Source organism: Tachysurus vachellii, chromosome 5 (assembly GCF_030014155.1).
Source record: "Tachysurus vachellii isolate PV-2020 chromosome 5, HZAU_Pvac_v1, whole genome shotgun sequence".
Classification (NCBI taxonomy): domain Eukaryota; kingdom Metazoa; phylum Chordata; class Actinopteri; order Siluriformes; family Bagridae; genus Tachysurus; species Tachysurus vachellii.
The window spans coordinates 9,679,422-9,701,710 of NC_083464.1; the positions used below are offsets into that span (position 1 = coordinate 9,679,422).

At 39.4% G+C, this 22,289-nt stretch overlaps 1 protein-coding gene across 1 annotated transcript in view; it reads right to left on the bottom strand.

The window, feature by feature from the left end:
* Window positions 1-22,289, bottom strand: part of lancl2 (LanC lantibiotic synthetase component C-like 2 (bacterial)) — a 47,184-nt gene that overhangs the window by 6,555 nt on the left and 18,340 nt on the right. The window contains exons 5-8 of the mRNA XM_060869650.1: window positions 19,761-19,905; window positions 11,761-11,907; window positions 6,519-6,701; window positions 3,172-3,348 (exon numbers count right to left, since the gene is read on the bottom strand). Coding sequence (XP_060725633.1) covers window positions 3,172-3,348; window positions 6,519-6,701; window positions 11,761-11,907; window positions 19,761-19,905 — 652 coding nt within the window. The remainder of the gene's footprint in view (window positions 1-3,171; window positions 3,349-6,518; window positions 6,702-11,760; window positions 11,908-19,760; window positions 19,906-22,289) is intronic.

The window sequence follows — 22,289 nt, forward strand, 5'->3', positions numbered from 1 at the left end:
AAAAAGAATCGACTTTAAAAGTGATGACTAACCTATTTGCTTCTGAAAACGGATAACTTTCTACTCACTACAATTTCAGTGACAGGGTAATTCTCTATAATTATGTATTTGTAAATTCATATGGCAAACACGTGATAAAGGGGTATTGACCTAATGTTTCATGCTAATTTCCTGTCTGACCAGGGATAATGTAATTCCTTTCTCTCTCTCTATTTATTTATTTTATTAAAGTATGCAGTAAACATGTCGAGTTTAGGAGAGCCCGTGTCTGTAATCACCTCAGATTACAGGGAGTGCAGAATTATTAGGGAAGTTGTATTTTTGAGGATTAATTTTATTATTGAACAACAACCATGTTCTCAATGAACCCAAAAAACTCATTAATAGCAAAGCTGAATATTTTTGGAAGTAGTTTTTAGTTTGTTTGTAGTTTTAGCTATTTTAGGAGGATATCTGTGTGTGCAGGTGACTATTACTGTGCATAATTATTAGGCAACTTAACAAAAAACAAATATATACCCATTTCAATTATTTATTTTCACCAGTGAAACCAATATTACATCTCAACATTCACTAATATACATTTCTGACATTCAAAAACAAAACAAAAACAAATCAGTGACCAATATAGCCACCTTTCTTTGCAAGGACACTCAAAAGCCTGCCATCCATGGATTCTGTCAGTGTTTTGATCTGTTCACTGTCAACATTGCGTGCAGCAGCAACCACAGCCTCCCAGACACTCTTCAGAGAGGTGTACTGTTTTCCCTCCTTGTAAATCTCACATTTGATGATGGACCACAGGTTCTCTATGGGGTTCAGATCAGGTGAACAAGGAGGCCATGTCATTAGTTTTTCTTCTTTTAGACCCTTTCTTGCCAGCCACGCTGTGGAGTACTTGGACGCGTGTGATGGAGCATTGTCCTGCATGAAAATCATGTTTTTCTTGAAGGATGCAGACTTCTTCCTGTACCACTGCTTGAAGAAGGTGTCTTCCAGAAACTGGCAGTAGGACTGGGAGTTGAGCTTGACCCCATCCTCAACCCGAAAAGGCCCCACAAGCTCATCTTTGATGATACCAGCCCAAACCAGTACTCCACCTCCACCTTGCTGGCGTCTCAGTCGGACTGGAGCTCTCTGCCCTTTACCGATCCAGCCACGAGCCCATCCATCTGACCCATCAAGACTCACTCTCATTTCATCAGTCCATAAAATCTTAGAAAAATCAGTCTTCAGATATTTCTTGGCCCAGTCTTGACGTTTCAGCTTGTGTGTCTTGTTCAGTGGTGGTCGTTTTTCAGCCTTTCTTACCTTGGCCATGTCTCTGAGTATTGCACACCTTGTGCTTTTGGGCACTCCAGTGATGTTGCAGCTCTGAAATATGGCAAAACTGGTGGCAAGTGGCATCTTGGCAGCTGCACGCTTGACTTTTCTCAGTTCATGGGCAGTTATTTTGCGCCTTGGTTTTTCCACACGCTTCTTGCGACCCTGTTGACTATTTTGAATGAAACGCTTGATTGTTCGATGATCACGCTTCAGAAGCTTGGCAATTTTAAGAGTGCTGCATCCCTCTGCAAGATATCTCACTATTTTTGACTTTTCGGAGCCTGTCAAGTCCTTCTTTTGACCCATTTTGCCAAAGGAAAGGAAGTTGCCTAATAATTATGCACACCTGATATAGGGTGTAGATGTCATTAGACCACACCCCTTCTCATTACAGAGATGCACATCACCTAATATGCTTAATTGGTTGTAGGCTTTCGAGCCTATACAGCTTGGAGTAAGACAACATGCATAAAGAGGATGATGTGGTCAAAATACTCATTTGCCTAATAATTCTGCACTCCCTGTATTGTCCTTGGCTGATATGAGTGGAACCTGATGTGGTCTCCTTCTGTTGTAGCTCATCCTCCTCAAGATTTGGTGTTTTGTGTACACTGAGATGCTGTTCTGCTCACCACGGTTGTAAAGAGTGATTATGAGTTTTTTTCTTATCAACAAGAATCACAGAACTGCCACTCACATGTATTTATGGCTTTTTGTTTTTTGCACTATTCTGTGTAAACTCTAAAGACTATTGTGTATAAATATGCAGAAGATCAGTTGATCGACTGATCAGAGATCATCTGTCACCAACATCCATGAGGTCACAGGTTTTCATCATTCTGTTTGATGGTGAATGAAATATTCGGGATATATCGTGGCAATTCTGCTCTTCGCTGACTAATATTTGTAGTCAGAATACTATTTGCTTATGACCTTATCTTATGATCGTGATATCCTTTGTTTTGACCTGGAAATTCTTTCTGTGTCTTACAGACACTCTGTGACGGTTACGTCTTCCATAATTTAGATAATCCTTTTTGTAATAAACTCGCCAAACCGCCGGTGAACGCGCCAATCGCCACTTCTGTTTCTGCTGACTTCTTTTGTTTACCAATAGAGAACACTGAATATTACACCTTGCTTAATTTACGTGTTTTGCTCTTTAATGGCTTTATTTTGGCTCTCTCTCTTTATGATCTCAATGTGCTGCTGCCACATGATTGGCTGATTAGAAAATAGCTTATTTATTGTTATTTTCTACTTCTTTTATGGAATAAGACTTTCACCAAGTTTAAAATAATAATAATAATAATAATAATAATAATAATAATAATAATAATAATTCCCTTGTTACAGCTGCACAAAAGCTGTACTGTAAATACACTTGAAATTCCTGGAATTTAAGATTCAATGATGCTCTGGTTATAATACCCATGTTACAACCACTGAGATCAATTTGCAAATCTGATCATAGATTAGATCCCTAGCTTAGCACATTTACATAAGCTTATTAGCGACAGGAAAATATTGCTACAAAAATGGCAGCTTTTCACTGCTGGAACTAAAACAAGCTGCAAGTCTAAGACTGAGAGAAAAAGAAAAAAAAAGGTGCTGCAGTGGGAAGGTGTGATCTGAATTTGGAGCTGGAGAGAGAATGACTGATTATACATCAGGTAAACGTCACTGCTTTCCCAGAGCTGCTGATCCCTTTGGATCTTAGCAGTGGGCGGAGTAAAGATAAATAAATCCAGAAGATAACACGACATTAAATCTCTACACAAACTTAAATCAAACCAAACAGGATTTGCTGAGTGGAACAATCTCCCTCTGTGTGGTGCTGTATACCTTGCAGGCACGGTATAGGTACTTCTGCTCCTGTGTGAGCTTGTACAGGGAGAGGAACGCGTAGCCGTTGCCGGCGGTGCCGTGACAGATGCCGTAGCCTTTGCGCAGTAAACCTCTCTGCCAAATCACATCACCACACTCAGCCGCATCCTTCAGATACTTCTCGTCCTTAAACACCTAAGAACACACACACACACACACACACGTGATTATTTTTCGACTACTCCTGATTAAGTCGTTCATTTCAGGCTTGTTTATTCACTCATAAATAACATCATCCTTGCTGAGAGGTGGCATAAGTTATGTGGTACCTAGCTAACAACTTTACACTCTTGCTCTCTTTCATATTCACCCTATTTAACATCAGGATATTGAGCTGGAGAGTCGATATATAACAGATGCCCTGACCCTTACTGCTCATTTACAGTTAAAACACCAGCGATTAAGTTCAATTTTTGTTCATGTACCTCTTTTAACAATAGATATTGTTAACATTACAACAGAAATAATCCAGATGCAGATTTAGATTCTTGATAAATAAGCCAAATGACGAAATAAAAATCATCCTGAGACAGTAAACTTCCTGGAATTACAAATTGTAAGTGTGCGGAAAGGATTTTCAATAGGAGCATCATTCATTCATTCATCCATTCATCTTCTACCGCTTATCCGAACTACCTCGGGTCTCAGGCGTCATCGGGCATCAAGGCAGGATACACCCTGGACGGAGTGCCAACCCATCACAGGGCACACACACACTCATTCACTCACGCAATCACACACTAGGGACAATTTTCCAGAGATGCCAATCAACCTACCATGCATGTCTTTGGACCGGGGGAGGAAACCGGAGTACCCGGAGGAAACCCCCGAGGCACGGGGAGAACATGCAAACTAGGAGCATCATATTTTTTAGAATTACAGCAGTTTGAACACAATATTTGAACACATCTGGTCATCACACTCGTATGTGCTTGCTGAAAATCACATTCCAGATTCAGTCGCATGTTGCTGCTTTAATAGGCTCAACTCTTCAGAAAAGGCTTTCCATGCTTTCTAGATGTTGGAGTGTATCTGTGGGGATTAGTGATCATTAGTGAGATCAGACACTGATGTGGGGATGGTGAGGAAGTCTGGGGTGCAGTCGGGAGTTACGGCTCTCAGGTTCTGCTCCAACCTTCACAAACCATGTCTTCATGGAGCTCACTTTGTACACAGGGGTTATTGCCATGCTGGAACATGACAGCAAGAGCTTTTTGTACAGCAGACACAGACTGTATGCTTTTGTAGTAACAGTTTGAGGAAGAACCACATACGAGTGAGATGGTTCGGATGGCCGCTAACATTTAGCCACAGAGTGTATATACAACCAGGTACGGCGAGAACACGGTTAATGCGATCTCGAGAAACCGGGATTTGAATTAGATTTAAATAAAAAAAAAAAAATAAAAAATAAAAAAAAAACTGATTATTCAACAATCAACAATTTTAATGTGCATACATTTTAAGACGTTTGTGACTGTGATGAGTGGAAACCTAGTTTCATACACCTCATGCACATCTGACACGCGCTTTCAAGTTACATGGTACAGCATCATTTATGAGAACTGCAGAGTTAAACATGCTACTGAGGAAATGGAGTTCCTGAATATAGTGCATGCTCGATTTCCCATAACTGCCCTCAGGCATTAGCAATTTTGTGTGTGTGTGTGTGTGTGTGTGTGAGAAAGAGAGGGAGAATGTGTGTGAGAGCGATAATGTGTGTAAGAGCAAATGGCCCATCTCTTCATGACAAGCGAGAAAGTTTTTTTGTTTGTTTTACTGGAGCAGGTGCATATTAACTGTGATTTTTAAAAAAAAGTCCATTATAAGTTAAAATTCTTCTGCATTCCAGATTGTTTTACTTGAACAACATTCAGCTCAATATTACTGTTACAAATGAGTGTTATTAAAAGCCCATATCACAAAGGCACTGGTGCAGAGTGTTGGATGGTCTTCATGTTAACTCATAACAAGCTCTAGAGCATCAAGCCCACATGCAGGTAGTATAGGAAGAAAGTAACGTTCAGTGGTGACAATGTTGTATACTAGAGGCTGACATTTTTTTCGGGGTCACGGGAATCCCGCGAGAATCCTGTGGGATGGGAAACAAAATCACTATTAATCACGTGACTGGGACGGGACAGGAAAAAATGTCAGCGGGAGTGGGCGGGCCTGGGAATACACAAATATACCTTTGATATAAATAAAAATATAATCTGTTTGCTTTGGTACGGCTGGTTAAATGAATGACGTGCTCCACACGCCCGTGACAGTTGGTGGCAGTAATGTATGCCAACCACCAATAATGTAGGAGAAGACGTCTTCCCCATGCACTCTCTAGAAGCCGCGAAAATTAAAAATGGAGTCGGACCCGAAACACACTGCAACGACTACTTCGGGGGGAAAAAAAATGACTGTCGAGCTCACTTCTAGAGGCTGACATTTTTTCGGGATTCCCGCGGGTCACAGGAGTGGGAGGGAATGGGAGTCATTCTTCTGGGATTGGGATGGGATTTACCCCAGTATTTTTTGCGGGATTGGGATGGGACGGGATTTTTTTTTGGGAGTGGGACGGGAGAGGTTTGGAAATCCACTCCCGTGTCACCCTCTATTGTATACTGATCGGAAGTTTGTGAGTTTGAATCCCTGGACCACCAACCTGCCACTGTTTGGCCCCTAAGCAAGATCCTTAACCCTCAATTGCTCAGCTGTATAAATTAAATAAATGGTCTAGTCTCTCTAGATAAGGGTGTCTGCCAAATGCTGTAAATGAAATATAGCTAATATTTCAGTACAGTGTCTCGCAAGTGTAAATGCTTAACCACTAGATGGCACTATGGGATTTTTAGAGAAAGACAAGCAGTATTGAAATTCTATGAGAGGTGTTTGGACTTCCTGACCTTGGTATTAAACATACAGGTTTAATATCCGAGCTGTGGGAATTGAATGTTGGTGATTCATCTTTATAATCATCCTTTTTGCATACATCAAATCATTTAGATCAACTTATCACTGATGTTTCTGGCTGTCATGGTGAACATCAATGCTGATCTCTTACATAACTTATGGATGAAAAATATAAAAGACATGCGGGGATCTGGGATTCTAGACAAGTCTGAAAATAAATATTTTCACCGTTTATCCTTTAACTCTTACAAATCTAAATACAAAATACATTTGACTTAATTTGAAATAATTTCCAAACACCTCTAAAAGCTTCCTCTTGCATAGGTATATCTATCCAGAGTCAGTGTGTGTGTGTGTGTGTGTGTATGCATGCATACAGGTTGCTGCTTTTACCTCACCTTGTGTGCCATGAGGAGCATGTGAACCACGCCCGACGCTCCATGACACCAGTGCACCAGTCTGTCTGTCTCATTGCTGAGGGACGATGGGTAATTGCCCGAGCGGAACTTCTTATGCCGCACATAATCTATACTTGGCCGCAGCAACTCGGTCAGAATCTCAGGATTAACCTTAGCCATGGGCTACAGACAGACAAAGAGAGAGAAAACAGACAAATGAGCCCGCTTGCGATGAGAAATGCTGATAATGATGAGAAATGGAAGAGGAAAACTTGTAACATCATCTGCAATTAAAAAAGTCCTTACAATAAAAGGAGTAGATCGTTTCAACAGAAGACAGAAACAGAACTAACTTCTTAACCATTTCCAGAATATTGATGTTAAATTATGATGTTGGGTGAAGAGCGTCATGTAGAGACATGTAGAGATCATCATCAGGGCTGAATTATAATAGCTCATGTGTGTATTATTGTTTAATACTGAATGCTAATTTCATTCATTCATGCCTAATCCAAAAACAGTGTGTGCAGTTCACCCTGAATGTTACCCACAAACGTGCATACGCCTGTTTAAGTTTGTGTATTGACCCACGTTCTAGCAGATCTGTGGTTTAACTCTAACAATAACCTTTCCGAAGTGACAAAAATAAAACTTATAAACATCTGTTTACTTGCCCAAAGCATTGACCGCTGAGCCACCACTTCCCCCACAGTCCACAATACAGTGTGACATCTAGAACATGTGCAAAAGCATTTGTTAACAGAAAAAAGCTCAGTTTGAACCAAAACCCCATCTTTTGCCCTCACTCTTCAGGCTATTACTGGTTTTGTTCTTCAGGGGTTAGACGAATGTACTGTAAAAGAGTAACAGGCTTGGGTGTGATGCACTGTCGAAGGCTTTCCCTGATTGAAATGGCATACTGCTGTGCGAGGAGACGGAGGTGTGAGATGAGCAGTCAGACTAGCTTGCACAGAGCAGCTGTGTGCCGTCTCACTGCACTGCCAGCGCACTCTCTGAACAGACGCCATTAAAAACGAGTTCCCGGTGTTGGCACAGCTGCTGCAGGTATCACTGCTGACAGAGCTGCAGGTGACGACGCACACCGGTTCCAACGTTACTGACACCAACCAGGGATTTTCAGTAGTGAGTAGCACCACTTAACTGTTCTAATACAGCCGCTCTCAGTAACCTACACAAACACATAGTGACCTAAAGGCTGATCGTTTTGCCCTGACAGTACATCATGCCTTTTTGCCAATTGTCATAGCTTTGAGCTATACAGTACAAGCAAAGAGGCAGAATTCAAGCAAACCTCATGCAATAAACACACAGACACACACTGTACCATTATAAAGAAAGAACAATGCTTTATTATGAGCAGTGGCGCGTGTCCATCTGCGTCACTACTACGCACAGCCCTATCGCCTTAGCAACCATGTATGAGCTCCACCCAATCAGCTCACAGGCTCTGTATGAGGTGTGTGTGCGCGTGTGTGTGTGTTTCAAGCTTCCTCTACTTTAATTCACATTTATGGGATGATGCCCAAGCATAACAATTTATGCCTCTTATTAATAATTCATTTCTTCGCTTAGACACCACCCTAAGACCATTTGCTGGGTGTTTCTGAGGTGTTATTTGTGAAGAACAAGTGTTCGGCTTGTGAACTCTACAAGTAGGCTGGCAATTATTGAGCCGACGGTTCATCAGCATTCCGAACGCTGACTGAGCTGAAATGGTGCAATTAGGAGAGCAGATCAATAACTGGAAGGAAATGATTAAGGAGAAAATTTATAATCCGCCTGAAATTGTCTGATCAGGAAAGCTGGTGTTTGTGCCTCTTATAGCGATGTGGATCGCTACAGGAGGCAAATACAGCACCATAACAGAGTTCCCATCTCTCAACTGAATAGAGCAGATCACACATTACTTAAACAACTCATAACGTTTTAACCTTCTCATGTGAGAATAAAAACACAGACACTAAGTACACCATACAAACCAACCGGCTGTCCAATACCCTCACATGCCACATTCAGACACCCACACGTGCCGACACGAACGGACACCCACACAGAAACACACAAAGACACACACGTGCACACACTTCATACGAGTACACTTTCCACACCTTTCTAACAAAAGATCCTAATAAGAGTCAGATCACATTCTGGGTCTGTGTGTGTTGCTGCAGGGTTCAAGAATATGTGCAAGTTACAGTATGCTACTAGTAAGAGCTTCATGCATAATTATGCAGATCAAATCTATTTTTTATTAGTTGGTGTCTGGAGGATATAGGTTACATATATCAGGGGTGGGACTACTGCTCAGAGGGTTCTAAGTTCAAATCCCAGATCCACCAAACTGCTAGGCCCCTGAGCAAGGCCCTTAACCCTCAACTGCTCAGTTGTACAAAATGAGATAAAAACGTAAGACTCTGAATAAGGGCGTCTGCTAAATGTGTTAAATCTAAATTTAATGTTAAATGCACAGAGGCATTGTCCTTCTGAGACAGGGTTGGGCTTTTTAGTTCCAGTGAAGGGACACAGCAGCATAAAAAGACATTCTAGTCAATTATGTACTTCCAATTTCTTGTCAACAGTTTGGAGAAGAACCGCATATGGCTGTCAAGGTCACGTCATCCACGAACTGTACTTTTGGTCATATAGCTTGTGCTTTATATAAGGCTCAACACTGGTAGAATATACACAAATATGTTCAGTTATAATCAGTACTTGAACACTTGGTAATATGAATTTATTCTCGATATCTTAAGTGTCAAAAGAGATGTGTCCAGATGCTCTGTGACCCTTTTTTACCACCATTTTCTAAATTATTAGAAAGGTGAGCCAAGTAAAGATCATATTATAGTAGAGGGAATAATGGGAATGCTGGTCAGCCCAAAATACTAAAATATACATGGTATTCATGTTTAAATCAATGTTTAGCCCCAACTTGAATAAAGTCTGAACAACATGGAGCCAGGACTGTAAATGCTGCATCATTTAAACAGCTCTCGTCCATGTACCAAATAAGTCTTTATAATGATTTATGTTGTGATTAATTATTTATAGAGCAGGAGTCTTTCCTGAAGGACACAGAAGTTTTTATTAACTGCACATAGTATTGGGTCATGGGACATTAATATTTAGCGATATTCTAGATAGAACTGAATACAGGACTCAACACAGGCCTTTAGCAGAAATTCTGCATTACAAGCATTAGCATTAGTGAGCTGAAGTTTTCTCCTGAGATCAGTAATGCATGTGTTCAGGGCCCTAGTGCTGGTACACTGTTTTCAAGGCAGAGACAAAAAGAACAATAAAGAGACAGACAATTAGGAGCTTTTTACACCTGGTCACTTCATGCGTTTTCTGTGATCGGATAGTTATACGATGGTAAAAAGACCAGGTCTAAATGCCCTCCGAAACGTTTTCGAGACGGATATAAATCCGATCGTTCAAACCACTTCAGGAGGTGGTCTGGGACGCATTTCAGATGAAACTGGACAGGTGTAAATGAATGTGGTTGTTCCAGCCACATACGTCAGCGCTATACTCCTCCCAAATAGAAGTACGTCACTCGCAAGTGACTCAGGAGTCGTGCATCGATGTTAAGTAAATGCTGTTTTTGTAGCATAAACATCGTAACAAGTTTTTTTGTCTTCTTTTTGATTGCATTCTGAAAACCGCGTACACCAAAGCGTGTTCCATCTCACTTACCCCGGTAATGAGGTAAAATATATTTGCATTTTGGGCGGGAGTAGAAAGATCGGATTGATATCCTATTCGCCAAGACGCATTTATGTGGCCTAATGTAAATGGAACAGTTTTAACAAATCAGATACTGTAGCTATCGGATCAGAGAAAACACATGAAGTGACCAGGTGTAAAAAGGCCCTTACATAGAAATTGCTAAATCTCCCATTTACCATGTATCAGAGTTAGCTGGTGGAACCAAATGTCCCAAATCACACCACATGATCCAATATTTTTTAATTTCTTTTTTTTAATATGACTATTTGCATTTATAAAGAGATAAATAAATATAAAGTGCTATATAGATATATAGAGCTAATAAAATCTGTGTTTCTCTTTCATGCACTCCAACTGCTAATGAATTGTATATAGAAAAAAAAAAGAAATTTGTTCTTTTCTGAAAATCTGTTTACTTTTATAATTACTGTTTGGCCTACTTATTTATCCTTTCAGTTTTCTGTCTTTATTTTACTGCCATTTCAATTCACTGGCCTACAGGGTAGACTCTGGTGCTACAGTATAAATAAATCATCACTCAGGCATACATAATCATAAATGCATACGTACATGAACAAAAGCTGGTTATGTTGCATAGCCTTCATAATTATCTGCATTTTATACTCAAAATACAGTGAAATTACATCGATAATCTAAAACTAGGTTAGGTGAATAAGTTTGATTAACTCAATGGCGTAAAGATCCGAGGGACTTTGATAAGGGCCGAAATGAAAAAGAAAACCACTTGCAGAAAATGTCCATGATGGATATGACAAAGGTGTTAATGCTTAGTGCATTGTGGGGAAAAAAATAAAATCAGCATTACGCATACTTAGTAATCTGGCACGAATTCATTGTTTGCTTTGGCCTATGAAACCCTGTACATTACTTTACTAAAAAATAAGAGGCCACCCAGAGGAAACCAGCGGCCCTTAATCTTTTCTGCTCCACAAACCAGATTTAAGTCATAAGATTTCACGGACCTGAATGATTGCTTCTGTCCTGGTAGTTCACATTTTTTGTTCTTTCAAACTCCAAAGGTTCATCTTATGATGCAGGATGCTTGGTCTCCATGTACCGAAGGCTTCATTGCCGCATTTGACCGGTACCGGTCTGTGGCCCGGTGGTTGTGGACCACTGGATTAAACTAAAGCTTCCATCTTTTCAGTACTGGTGTCAATAGGTCATGCATATGAACGTTGTTAGAATAACCGAGTGCAGCAGTGTAACCCGTTACTTCTGCTGCACGTTAACATGTATTCATGCCTTTTTTCTCTTAGAATTATTTTAATATTCCAACCAATTATTAAATTACTATTATAAGCGAGAGTTTAGCATACGGATATAATCCATTAAGTGTAGTGATACCTTTAAGGGTTTTTCTGTGCCTATGTGAGTGTATTTGTGCATGTGTCTTTCTTAAAAAGCTGCTAATTAAGAGCTGGATAAAAAGACAGATGATGTTTGAGCGTCTCCGTCCTTCCCTCACCTGCATCAGCATGCAGTAGATGCCTGCCAGTCCATGTGCCGCTCCGACATACTGCTTCTTATGCCATTCGTAGAGCAGCGGACATCGTTCGGTCTTCTTCTCTTCTCTGGACAAGTTCTTCCCTGACTCCAGGATGGCTGTCACAACCTATTCAGAAAATAAACCGTATTACAGCTATAGGTTCCCCTAAGAATTTTGTAAATAGTTTCTCTTAAGACACCTATATATACACTGTACATATCCCTCTTCTTCTGCAGAATCTTAAATGTAAAAAATTCATCCACATTCATTATCAATTAGAAAACACCTTGTTACCACAAACAATAATCCTTGAAAACAAGGGAGAATCATAAATATGCATTATCAGCAAGCTACACATTTTACCCCAGGAACAAATCTAAAACCAGAGCCCTAGGGGAAGTTTTTCAGTGAGTCAGCATTAAGCTCAGGCTGAATGTTCACACTCAGAGCTTTCCTTCCAGTCAGCTCGTAGTTTATGCATGGAAGATGAAAACGAACATGACATTCCCCCACAACAGGCTTGTTTTCCAGAAGGCTACAGAGCCATGCAATTAAAACCAAAAACAGTTTTGTCATCTATGAAGCAGTGCAGCACCAGAGCATAGAGGAAAAAAAGTAAAAGGACAAAGAAGTAAAATATAGACAGAAAACTGCTCGAAGGATTGATAAGTAGGACGAAGTCATTACAAAACTAAACAGATTTTCAGGAAGGAACAAGTCCGATACTACCGCTTAAAACAAAGTCTACCACTATAACTGGTAGCCATGTGTGTTCCGTTTATCTGCTACAAGCCCCGCCCCTTTCGTTGGGACAGGCAAGTGTTCGGTTGCAACACTTGTTCAAAAGAATTCAAATACTTAATGCTTGAACACACGGTGTTTACAAAAGACACTAAATATTTGTAAAAAAAAAAAAATCTACCTGACTAATACTATGCAAAAATACATACACAACTTTGGACATGACACAAGCTGCAAACTTTCCTGCATTCCCACAGCATCCTAGGACATTTTTATGCAGATTGCCGTACTCGCATTACCCCAGAACGTTGGATTAAAACACACAAGTTATCCAAGAATCCCTACAGTTCTTACTGATGGAAAGAAGCAGCCAACTGAAGAGATTTTCTTGCTCTTGCTCTTTAAAGTTCAACCACTTCATTAATATTAATGGTGACATTCCAACTACATGTAACATCACTAAAGGGCATGGTGTGACAAATCAGGTAAAAGATATCCCGAGTTACACAGTTAAAGGTTATTTGGGCATCTTAGCATCTGGTGTCAGATAACTGATAACAACAATTCATTGAATTGCTCCAACATTTCTACATTTCACTGATATTTCATTGACACTGCACCACACTTTCCAATGAATACATGGATATTGGTTTACAAGGTCCAGGACTACAAATACCATCAGTCTAAAACTCGACCGGGAGATGAACAAGCACTTAAAACCTTTTAAAAATTATTGTGCCAAGTTTCTTGCCACACTAATACTTCATGGTTTAGAAGGTCTTTAGACATCATCTAAAGACAGCCAGGGGCTCAGCTGTTCTGATATACCCAGCAATTTGAGGTTCCTGCCAAATCACTGCCACAAATTTAGAAGCACACAATTGTACCGAGAAACTAAGAGACAGAGAGAGAGGAAAAAAAGAGAGAGAGTGAGAGACAAAGAGCCATCTCTCTAAGATGAGATCGAGAGAAAAAGACAAAGAAACACAGACAAAGAAAGACAGACAGAAAGAGTTAATAAATTAAACATTATAATTGTTTTAATACCAGTTATAGTGATGTATAGTGATATAAGCAGATTAACACACTCTAGACTGTGCTGTTTTATTAAAATATAGCAATTCAGTGGGTAGCAGTAGAGTCTTTCCTTCACATAACACAACACCACGTGTGCCGTTGTTCATGTGGTGGATTCATTTTAGAGAACTTCTCAACGTTCATGGGCACGCTCTTCAGAGGTGACACTTCCTAACATGAAATTAGTTGAGAACAACTATATGAAAAAAAAAAACACTGCACATTAAGCCATATGACTGCCTTGAAGTATTTCCTACAAGTGTCGTATTCTATGCTTAATACACTGTAATACATTGTGGACACAACACATACCGAACTGACCACAGGGTATAACACATTACAGTGTATAGCATTAAACTGTAGCTTTTATGAGAACTCGTTTCCACTGAAATAGCCGTGAGTCAGAACCTGGCAGAGAGGAGGCTAATGACCATGACAATCATCTGTTTTTTAGACTTGAAGTAAAGTACTTTGGGCCTGAAGTAAATTAGATATGGTCAGGTTAAGTGACACTGACCTAAGCCATGCCATGGTGGTCTGGAATATAATTCCAGTATAATATCATTTTGGAGTTTTGGCTGCTTCATGAAATGTTTAGCCTGCTTTCTTTTGGCAGTTGCCAACTATAAAAGTCTTTGGAAATTGTATCCATAGTGCTAAAAAGTGGGCAGTGGCGGCTTAAGCAGTTAAGGCTCTACGTTGTTGTTTGGATAGTTGGCGGTTTAAGCTTCAGCACTGACATGCTGTTACTGTTGGGCCCTTAAGCAAGGCCCTTAACCTTCAAGCTCCAGGGGTACAAAATCATGGCGGACATTGTTTACTTGTTGCTTAATGGTTATATTCACAGAAATGTCAAAATTTTATATCAAAATTATAATAATGTTGATAATAATAATAATAATAATAATAATAATAATAATAGTGGTAAAAATAGTAATAATAATGTTATTAACAACAACAACAAATGATTAGGTCAGTCATACATATATACCAAATGTAGCAATAATGATAACATTCATATAAAACCTTTAAGTTTAGTCTGTGATAGAAAGTCTTCCAGGCAAAACCTTATTAAAAATGTCTATTCAAATATTTTCTGAACGAAAACTTTGTCTAATTTCATTTAAAACTGGATATTCTATTAAAATGTGTCTTATACTCATGATATTTTTATTATTTCTTCCCCTTTCAATAAATATACCTGTTAGTCTTGAGTGACCAATTCTGAATCTAGTATACACAGTCTGATCACGCCTTCAATTATGGCTACGGTTTACTGCTGGATTCACTTCATATGGTTTGTTATGTACACATTCACTTCTTTCCATTTGCCATTTGTTGTGAATGCACTGATTCAGTACGGGTTGAACATCAGATGCGGATTGCTTTATCTGACCAATCCCGCATGACCTGCTCATTCTGGAAGTCGTTTTGTAAATATTCACCTGCTATAAGCTTTAATGTAAATGAGGTTCAAAGTGTGCAAGTTGAGTTAAAGATAGCTCCGCCCCACACATACATCCGCAACGAAGGCAACTATTACGCGGAACCTGCTGGGGCAGCTGGCCGAGGGGATATTTTTATCAATAAATGAACTCAATGAGTAATACTATGGTAATACAGGTAAAATGTGTTTTTCTAGTACTGTGTCTTGAAAGGTTTTGCTCCGTTTCACATGGTAGAAGACTTTAAACACCTAGAACCCGAGGCAGAGGTAACAGCAGGTATCCACCATGTCAATCTTTCAATCTCTTTCGGCTAATGTCAGACATGCGCACTGAACACTCTCTCCGCCGCATATTGACAAGGCACGCCCCTTTCTGCTCATTGGCTACACATTTGTTTTGTTAGTCTGCCCGATTCAGTTTTCTGAAGCATTTCTTAAACATTGTGCACCGCGCCTTTAATACACAGGAAACTGCTAAGAGAAGGGATAATTGTCTACAGCATAGCGTAATGGTGTTTGACCATACAGAGACTTGTCAAACAAAAATTATTACTTTAGCGTCTACTACAGCTGTGTGCACTCTGGTGCCGAGTAAAATTCAAAGGAAGTTGAGGTGTGAAAATATCTTTGATGCAAAACATTATCTGCCGAAACAGAAAAAGTATGATTAATGCACAAGGCTTTATCATGTTACTCAGTATAGCATGCGATTTAAATTATGAAGGTGCGAATTTTGTAATAGATTTTTTTCCAGATGGTGGTCAACCATGGTTAAGTCAAAGTGCAGTAAGTGGAACAGCAAATATGAAGAATTACAGTCTTTAGAAAAACCTGAACGAAAGCACATAAATAAATGTTTTGCACAAGCACTAAAATCCTGCCACATATGCACTGACTGCTGTAAAATGTGCCTAATCTGCAAATTGCAAAGTGCCTGATTTATGGATCGAGGTACCTGATTTGTTTTCACTGTATTTTAAGATGTTTAATGGACTTGTCCTAGATGTTATTGGAAACACATTCTGTCTTTGGTCCGAAGATTTTGCAGAGCTGGCGCACAGTCCTGCCTGCATGAGAGAGAAATGTCTCGAGGCACACCTCTTACCCTGCACAAGGACAATGCTGCTCTGTAGATCAACCACACTGTGATTCAGGGCTGATTCAATTGACTCAAGTGTCATTTAAAATATTCACAGCTGTAAGGATGCCGCATGTTGTGCTGTCTTTAGGGAAACAAGAAAGATTTGATTGTATGCCTTATTGCCCAAGTTTTTGATTATAGCTGGAATTTGTGTATTCCCACTAAATGAATAATTATTCCGCAAAGCAAGGCAAGGCAAAGGCAAGGGAAAGGCAAGGTCAAGGGAAAGGCAAGGCAAGGGCAATGCAAGGGCAAGGTCAAGGGAAAGGCAAGGCAAGGGCAAGGTCAAGGGAAAGGTAAGGCAAGGGAAGGGCAAGGTCAAGGGAAAGGTCAGGCAAGGGAAAGGCAAGGTCAAGGGAAAGGCAAGGTCAAGGTCAAGGGCAAGGTCAAGGGAAAGGCAAGGAAAGGGCAAGGGCAAGGGCAATGCAAGGGCAAGGGCAATGCAAGGGTAAGGGCAATGCAAGGGCAAGGGCAATGCAAGGGCAAGGGCAAGGCAAGAGCAAGGCAAGGAAAGGGTAAGGGCAGGGCAAGGCAAGAGCAAGGCAAGGAAAGGGCAAGGGCAAGGGCAAGGCAAGAGCAAGGCAAGGAAAGGGCAAGGGCAAGGCAAGAGCAAGGCAAGGAAAGGGCAAGGCAAGAGCAAGGAAAGGGCAAGGGCAAGGGCAAGGCAAGGCAAGGAAAGGGCAAGGGCAAGGCAAGAGCAAGGGAAGGAAAGGGTAAGGGCAAGGCAAAAGCAAGGCAAGGAAATGGCAAGGGCAAGGCAAGAGCAAGGCAAGGAAAGGGCAAGGGAAGGTTTGATCGATCTGTCTGTCTGTCTTTTAAGCTTTTCTGGTTGGTTTTGAAAGATCCTAGTGAGAGAATGTTTTAAGCAAAACTATTAAGCCAATCCTATCAGAAATTAAAACAGTTTACACAAGATGTTGAAACAGTGGAGAAAGACATTATTAGTCCATGACCATGGCTCCAGAGGTTTTTCTTCCTGGATTGCAGTGTAGAATGTCTGCAAAAATGACTTCTAAGGGTTCTTACTGATACAAATTTCTGTTGCTTCGGTGCTTTTTAGGCATGTAGAGATTTTCCTGAAACTTGCACATAGCACTAAAAGAAATGACTAAGCACACGTGCCATCTGCTGTGTTGAGGTTCGTTTGCAGAGCAAAATCTGAGAACACTTGAATCTGACCCTGCACTTACACCACATGGCTGCATTATAGTGAAAATAAAGCATTTCAAAAAGCAAAAGTAAAAATATTCCCTCGCTCGTAAAAGCCACTTTGCTGTGAATACGCTGAAAAAGCAATCCCGGTGAGAAGCAGCACAGTGGTCTCTAGATTTTGAAACCATTCCAGCTCTGATTAAATAACTGCCAGTTAACCGCAACTTTACCTTCACATATATCCATATCCTCACACAGCAGGGCGGCAAACTGTATTGTTCTGTGCCACGAAAATCTCCAACACGATTCCCAAAATGTCTGTGCTTTTATATGGTACATTTCCCAGTCTATTGAGCCAAATGTGTCAGAATGCCTGAAATGTTTATGGCATATACTTTCCATGATTACGTGTTAAAAATACACGACTAGAGATCGGGTTAATGATATGTATTGCTTATTCATGGTGTAAATGTGTCTGTCCTTAGTTCACTCGCAAAAGATTTACAACAGCTGAGATTCTAACCCACAGCATCAGTGTAAATGTTTCAATTGCCTGAATTTAATGCAATTGAATAAATGAAATTGGGGCGTCTTTATCATCACCACATATACATTAAAGCACAGTGGAATTCTTTTCTTCGCATATCCCAACTGAGGAGATTGGAGTCAGAGCGCAGATGCAGATATGATACATCACAGATGAAACAGGAAAGGTTAAGGGACTAACTCAAGTGCCCAACAGTGTCACTTGGGGCTCAGTGCTGGGGCTCAAACCCCGATCTTACGATCAACAACCCAGAGCCTTATCCACTTGAGCCACCACTGCGCCATCCAGTGCTATATGCTATAGTTACGCCAGCAATGTCAACATCCTCATGAGATTTTCATTGTACTTCATGTTAACACTAGGTCAATTGATCACAATCGCTCTATACATTTCAATCTAATAATTAAAAACTTGTTTAAATTACTTGCTTAATTATTTCTTATTCTAATGACCACCTTTTGTTGAGAAAAAAATATTTGTGTCTTCTTCTTTCGGCTTTTCCCTTCAGGGGTCGCCACAGCGAATCATCTTTCTCCACCTATCCCTATCTTCTGCATCCTCAACACTTGCACCCACTAGCTTCATATCCTCATTAATTACATCCATATACCTCCTCTTTGGCCTTCCTCTTTGCTTCCTGCCTGGCAGCATCATGTCCAACATTCTCCTACCAATATACTCACCCTCCTCTGAACATGTCCAAACCATCTTAATCTGGCCTCCCTAACTTTGTCCCCCAAACGTCCAACATGAGCTGTCCCTCTGATGTACTCGTTCCTAATCCTGTCCAATCTTGTCACTAAAATATTTATGTATTTTTCCATGGGCATTTAGAAAAAAAGTTTTATTCTCCTTCATTTCGTTATCATGCTCTCATCACGCCAGAAAGATTGTATCTAAACGACCTTGACACTAATTACAATGGCTTTTAACAAGTGATTATATTTTGCCAATTACTCTGTCACAACGGTTCACGGTGATCTGCACGGCAGGGCTCTTTTTCTTTTTGTCTGGATATAATGCAATAAATTCAGGGTTGCCAGATTGGATTCGGTGCATGCTCGGTGTCCTTTGGCCATTTTGCACATACAGTATGTTCTTAGCAATACTTCATCTAAACATGTTCAACAAGGCAGGTTTTTTTTTTGCAGTGCTGTTTTTATTATAATTACATTTCATTCAAATAAACAAGGAATAATATTAGTGGGAAATATATTTTATTACATTTTTGGTAATGTTTTCTGACTTTTTAACTTTAGCTCTGGATTTTTAGCTATGGATTTGGTATGGATCAGTGCATCACTAGTTTCATGTTTAAATTAAACAATATTTAACATAAATAAATAATAAAAAATACATATACATATATATATATACGTATAAACGTATATACGTATATATACGTATAAACGTATATATATATGTATATGTATTTTTTATTATTTATTTATGTTTATAAAGAGCAGATCTTGACCATATATATATATATATATATATATATATATATATATATATATATATATATATATATATATATATATATATATATATATATACACACACACACACATATATATATATATAATTTTTTTTTTTTTTTTTTTTTTTTTTTAAACCATGCTTCTGCTAGACATATATATATATATATATATATATATACATATAGACATATATATATATATATATATATATATATATATATATATATATATATATATATATATATATATATATATATAAATTTTTTTTTTTTTTTTTTTTTTTTTTTTTTAAACCATGCTTCTGCTAGACAAAGTAGTTTTTACAATTTTTCAAAATCTGGGCATGATCATCAAGTTAAAAAATTAAAAAAAAATAATAAATACTTAGCTTACCTTAGCGATGATGTTCTCGTCCACCGTTTCTGGGCCGATCTCTTTGTTGACGTAGAGTAAAGCATACAAGTATCCAGCACGGCCGTACAGCAGCTCATCTGGGATCTCATCTGGACTGATGACTGACCGCTGGAGCTGAAGCAGCCTGCAGAATCCCAAAATCAAAGAAAACACAAAGAGGATTATGACAACTAACAAAACAGCTTTCAAGCAACTTCACTCAGAATAAAAAGGTAAGCAATAAAAACTCATCCAGCATTCTGCCTGCACTAATGTCTATGTGATGTGTAAAGATATTAAAATAAAAACACCTTTCAAAGCTAAAACTAGAAAGTCTCCAGAGAATTCATCCATCCATCCATCCATCCATCAATTCATTTACCCCTCCAGCCATTCATTCCTCTGCTAAATCATACACTCATTTATCCATTCCTCCGTCTGTCCGTACAGGGTATGATTAATTTTAGATATAGATTTATTATAGATTTATTATAGATTTAGATATTCATTCATCTATCCATCCAAACATTCAATCCCCCATTTTCATTTTTTGATAGATTGATTGATTGATTCATTCATCAATCCAGCCACTGCATCATATCTATCCATTCAACCAATCATCCCCCAACCCATTTGTCCATCCGTCCAGCTGAAGCAGCCTGCAGAATCCCAGAATAAAAGAAAACACAAAGAGGATCGTTTCAAACTTAGTAACCAAACGTAAATAGAATTGTCACTGTACCAAATTCACCCCAAAAAGAGACTATTAGAGACAAAAGAATTTCAGTGATCTAGCTGGTCTTAAGCAGATGGGATGCTCAGCAGGAACCCAGTAAAGGAGCTGCCAGCATACTACAGAGTGGGCTAAAAAAAAAAAAGGGGGGGGGGGGGATGCTGGTACAGCAACACAGAGATGATGATTTGGCATATACAGGCAGGTGACAAATTAAAAGAAGAATGGCACGACAGCTCTGTTATGCTGTTGCAGGCATTTTGTTGCTGTTATTTGGGCTCATTTGTCTCCTTAAAGTCTCATCAGCTTTATCCTATGATGAAGCATGTTAATCCTGATGGATTAGTCTCCTCCAAGAAGACTCTGCCCCAGAGGTTTAATGAGGATAAAAAATAATGGAAGTAAACCATAAGTATTGGACTTTATAGTCATCAGATCATAACCCAACTGATTCTGGTGTGTGGTGTTAGATACCACAGGCTATTTTCACAATTTACATGTTTTCTTTCATGCATCACCTGTGTATGTGGATATTACTGAGCAAGATCTGAGTGTACACAATATGTAATCAGGCTCCTGCTGAGAGCTGCAGGGTTCCCATGGCCAGGGGAATGCAGTGAACACAGCAAGCAGTCCTGTTTATTAATCTGCCAACTTCTACAACACATACACACAGAACCAGAGACGAAGTTCACCCTGAGACATTCAACTTCAACCCAGACAGCTAATATGAACAAAGCAATAGTTCATAGTGCACAGTGCCAAATGAAGGTCACGGTGCTATATACTTCCATCACAAAAGATCAGGTTCACAACTAGAAATCACAGGTGCATTATGGCACCAGAAACCTGCAGGTATAGAAACAAGAAACTGGTCATGTCACAAGCAGGGGACAGGATCGAGTCACAATCTGGAATATGTAAAAATCTGCCAAAAACAACAGCATATGAACATCTGGGATAAACGTGAAGTCCTAAATAATGCGAATATCTAGGAATATGCATGACTATAGAAAACAGCAAATTATCACACCCCTTACCACCCCACACTGCTGACACGATGATTGTACCCTAAAGCATACAGCCGTTATCAAATAATGGCCCTATGCTGATGTGTAAAAGCTGTCTTTTCCCTATAATGGTTTATCTGTAAATGCGGCGGTTTTGCCACCATGTTGATCTGTTGATGGTGACATTTGGACAAGGTGTGGTTTCGTTGCCATTAGAGTAATTAAAGTTCTTTTTTTATAATCTGCTACAGTGCAGGAGTTAAGTAAATTATTGCTGAATAAACAGAGTAAAATTAAATACTGCACTGAAGAAGAAAGATATTTAGCAGCAACTGCAGCAAAAGGAACTAAATATAACGGAACGTATTGCTAATGTTAACAAAACCGCTTTCAAGCAGCTTCACGGTGAATAAAAAGCTAAGCAATAAAAACACACATCTTGAGTTCTGCCTGCACTGTAGCTTGCAGTAATGTCTGTGATGTGTAAAGATGCTGAAGGATTGGATGTTGGATGGTAAAATACAAAAGCCTTTTAAAAATAAAACTTCTCCAGAACATCTCCAGAGAATTCATCTATCCATCCATCCATCCATTCATTCCTCTGCTAATTCATGTACTCATTTATTCATCCGTCTGTCAAAACATTAATTGCTGAATGAATTCATTCAGCCATTCAATCATTCATTCATTCAACAATCAAGCCACTGCATCATATCTATCCATTCAACCAATCATAACCCCAATAAATTCATCCATCCGCCCATCTAAACAGTCATCAATCCATCC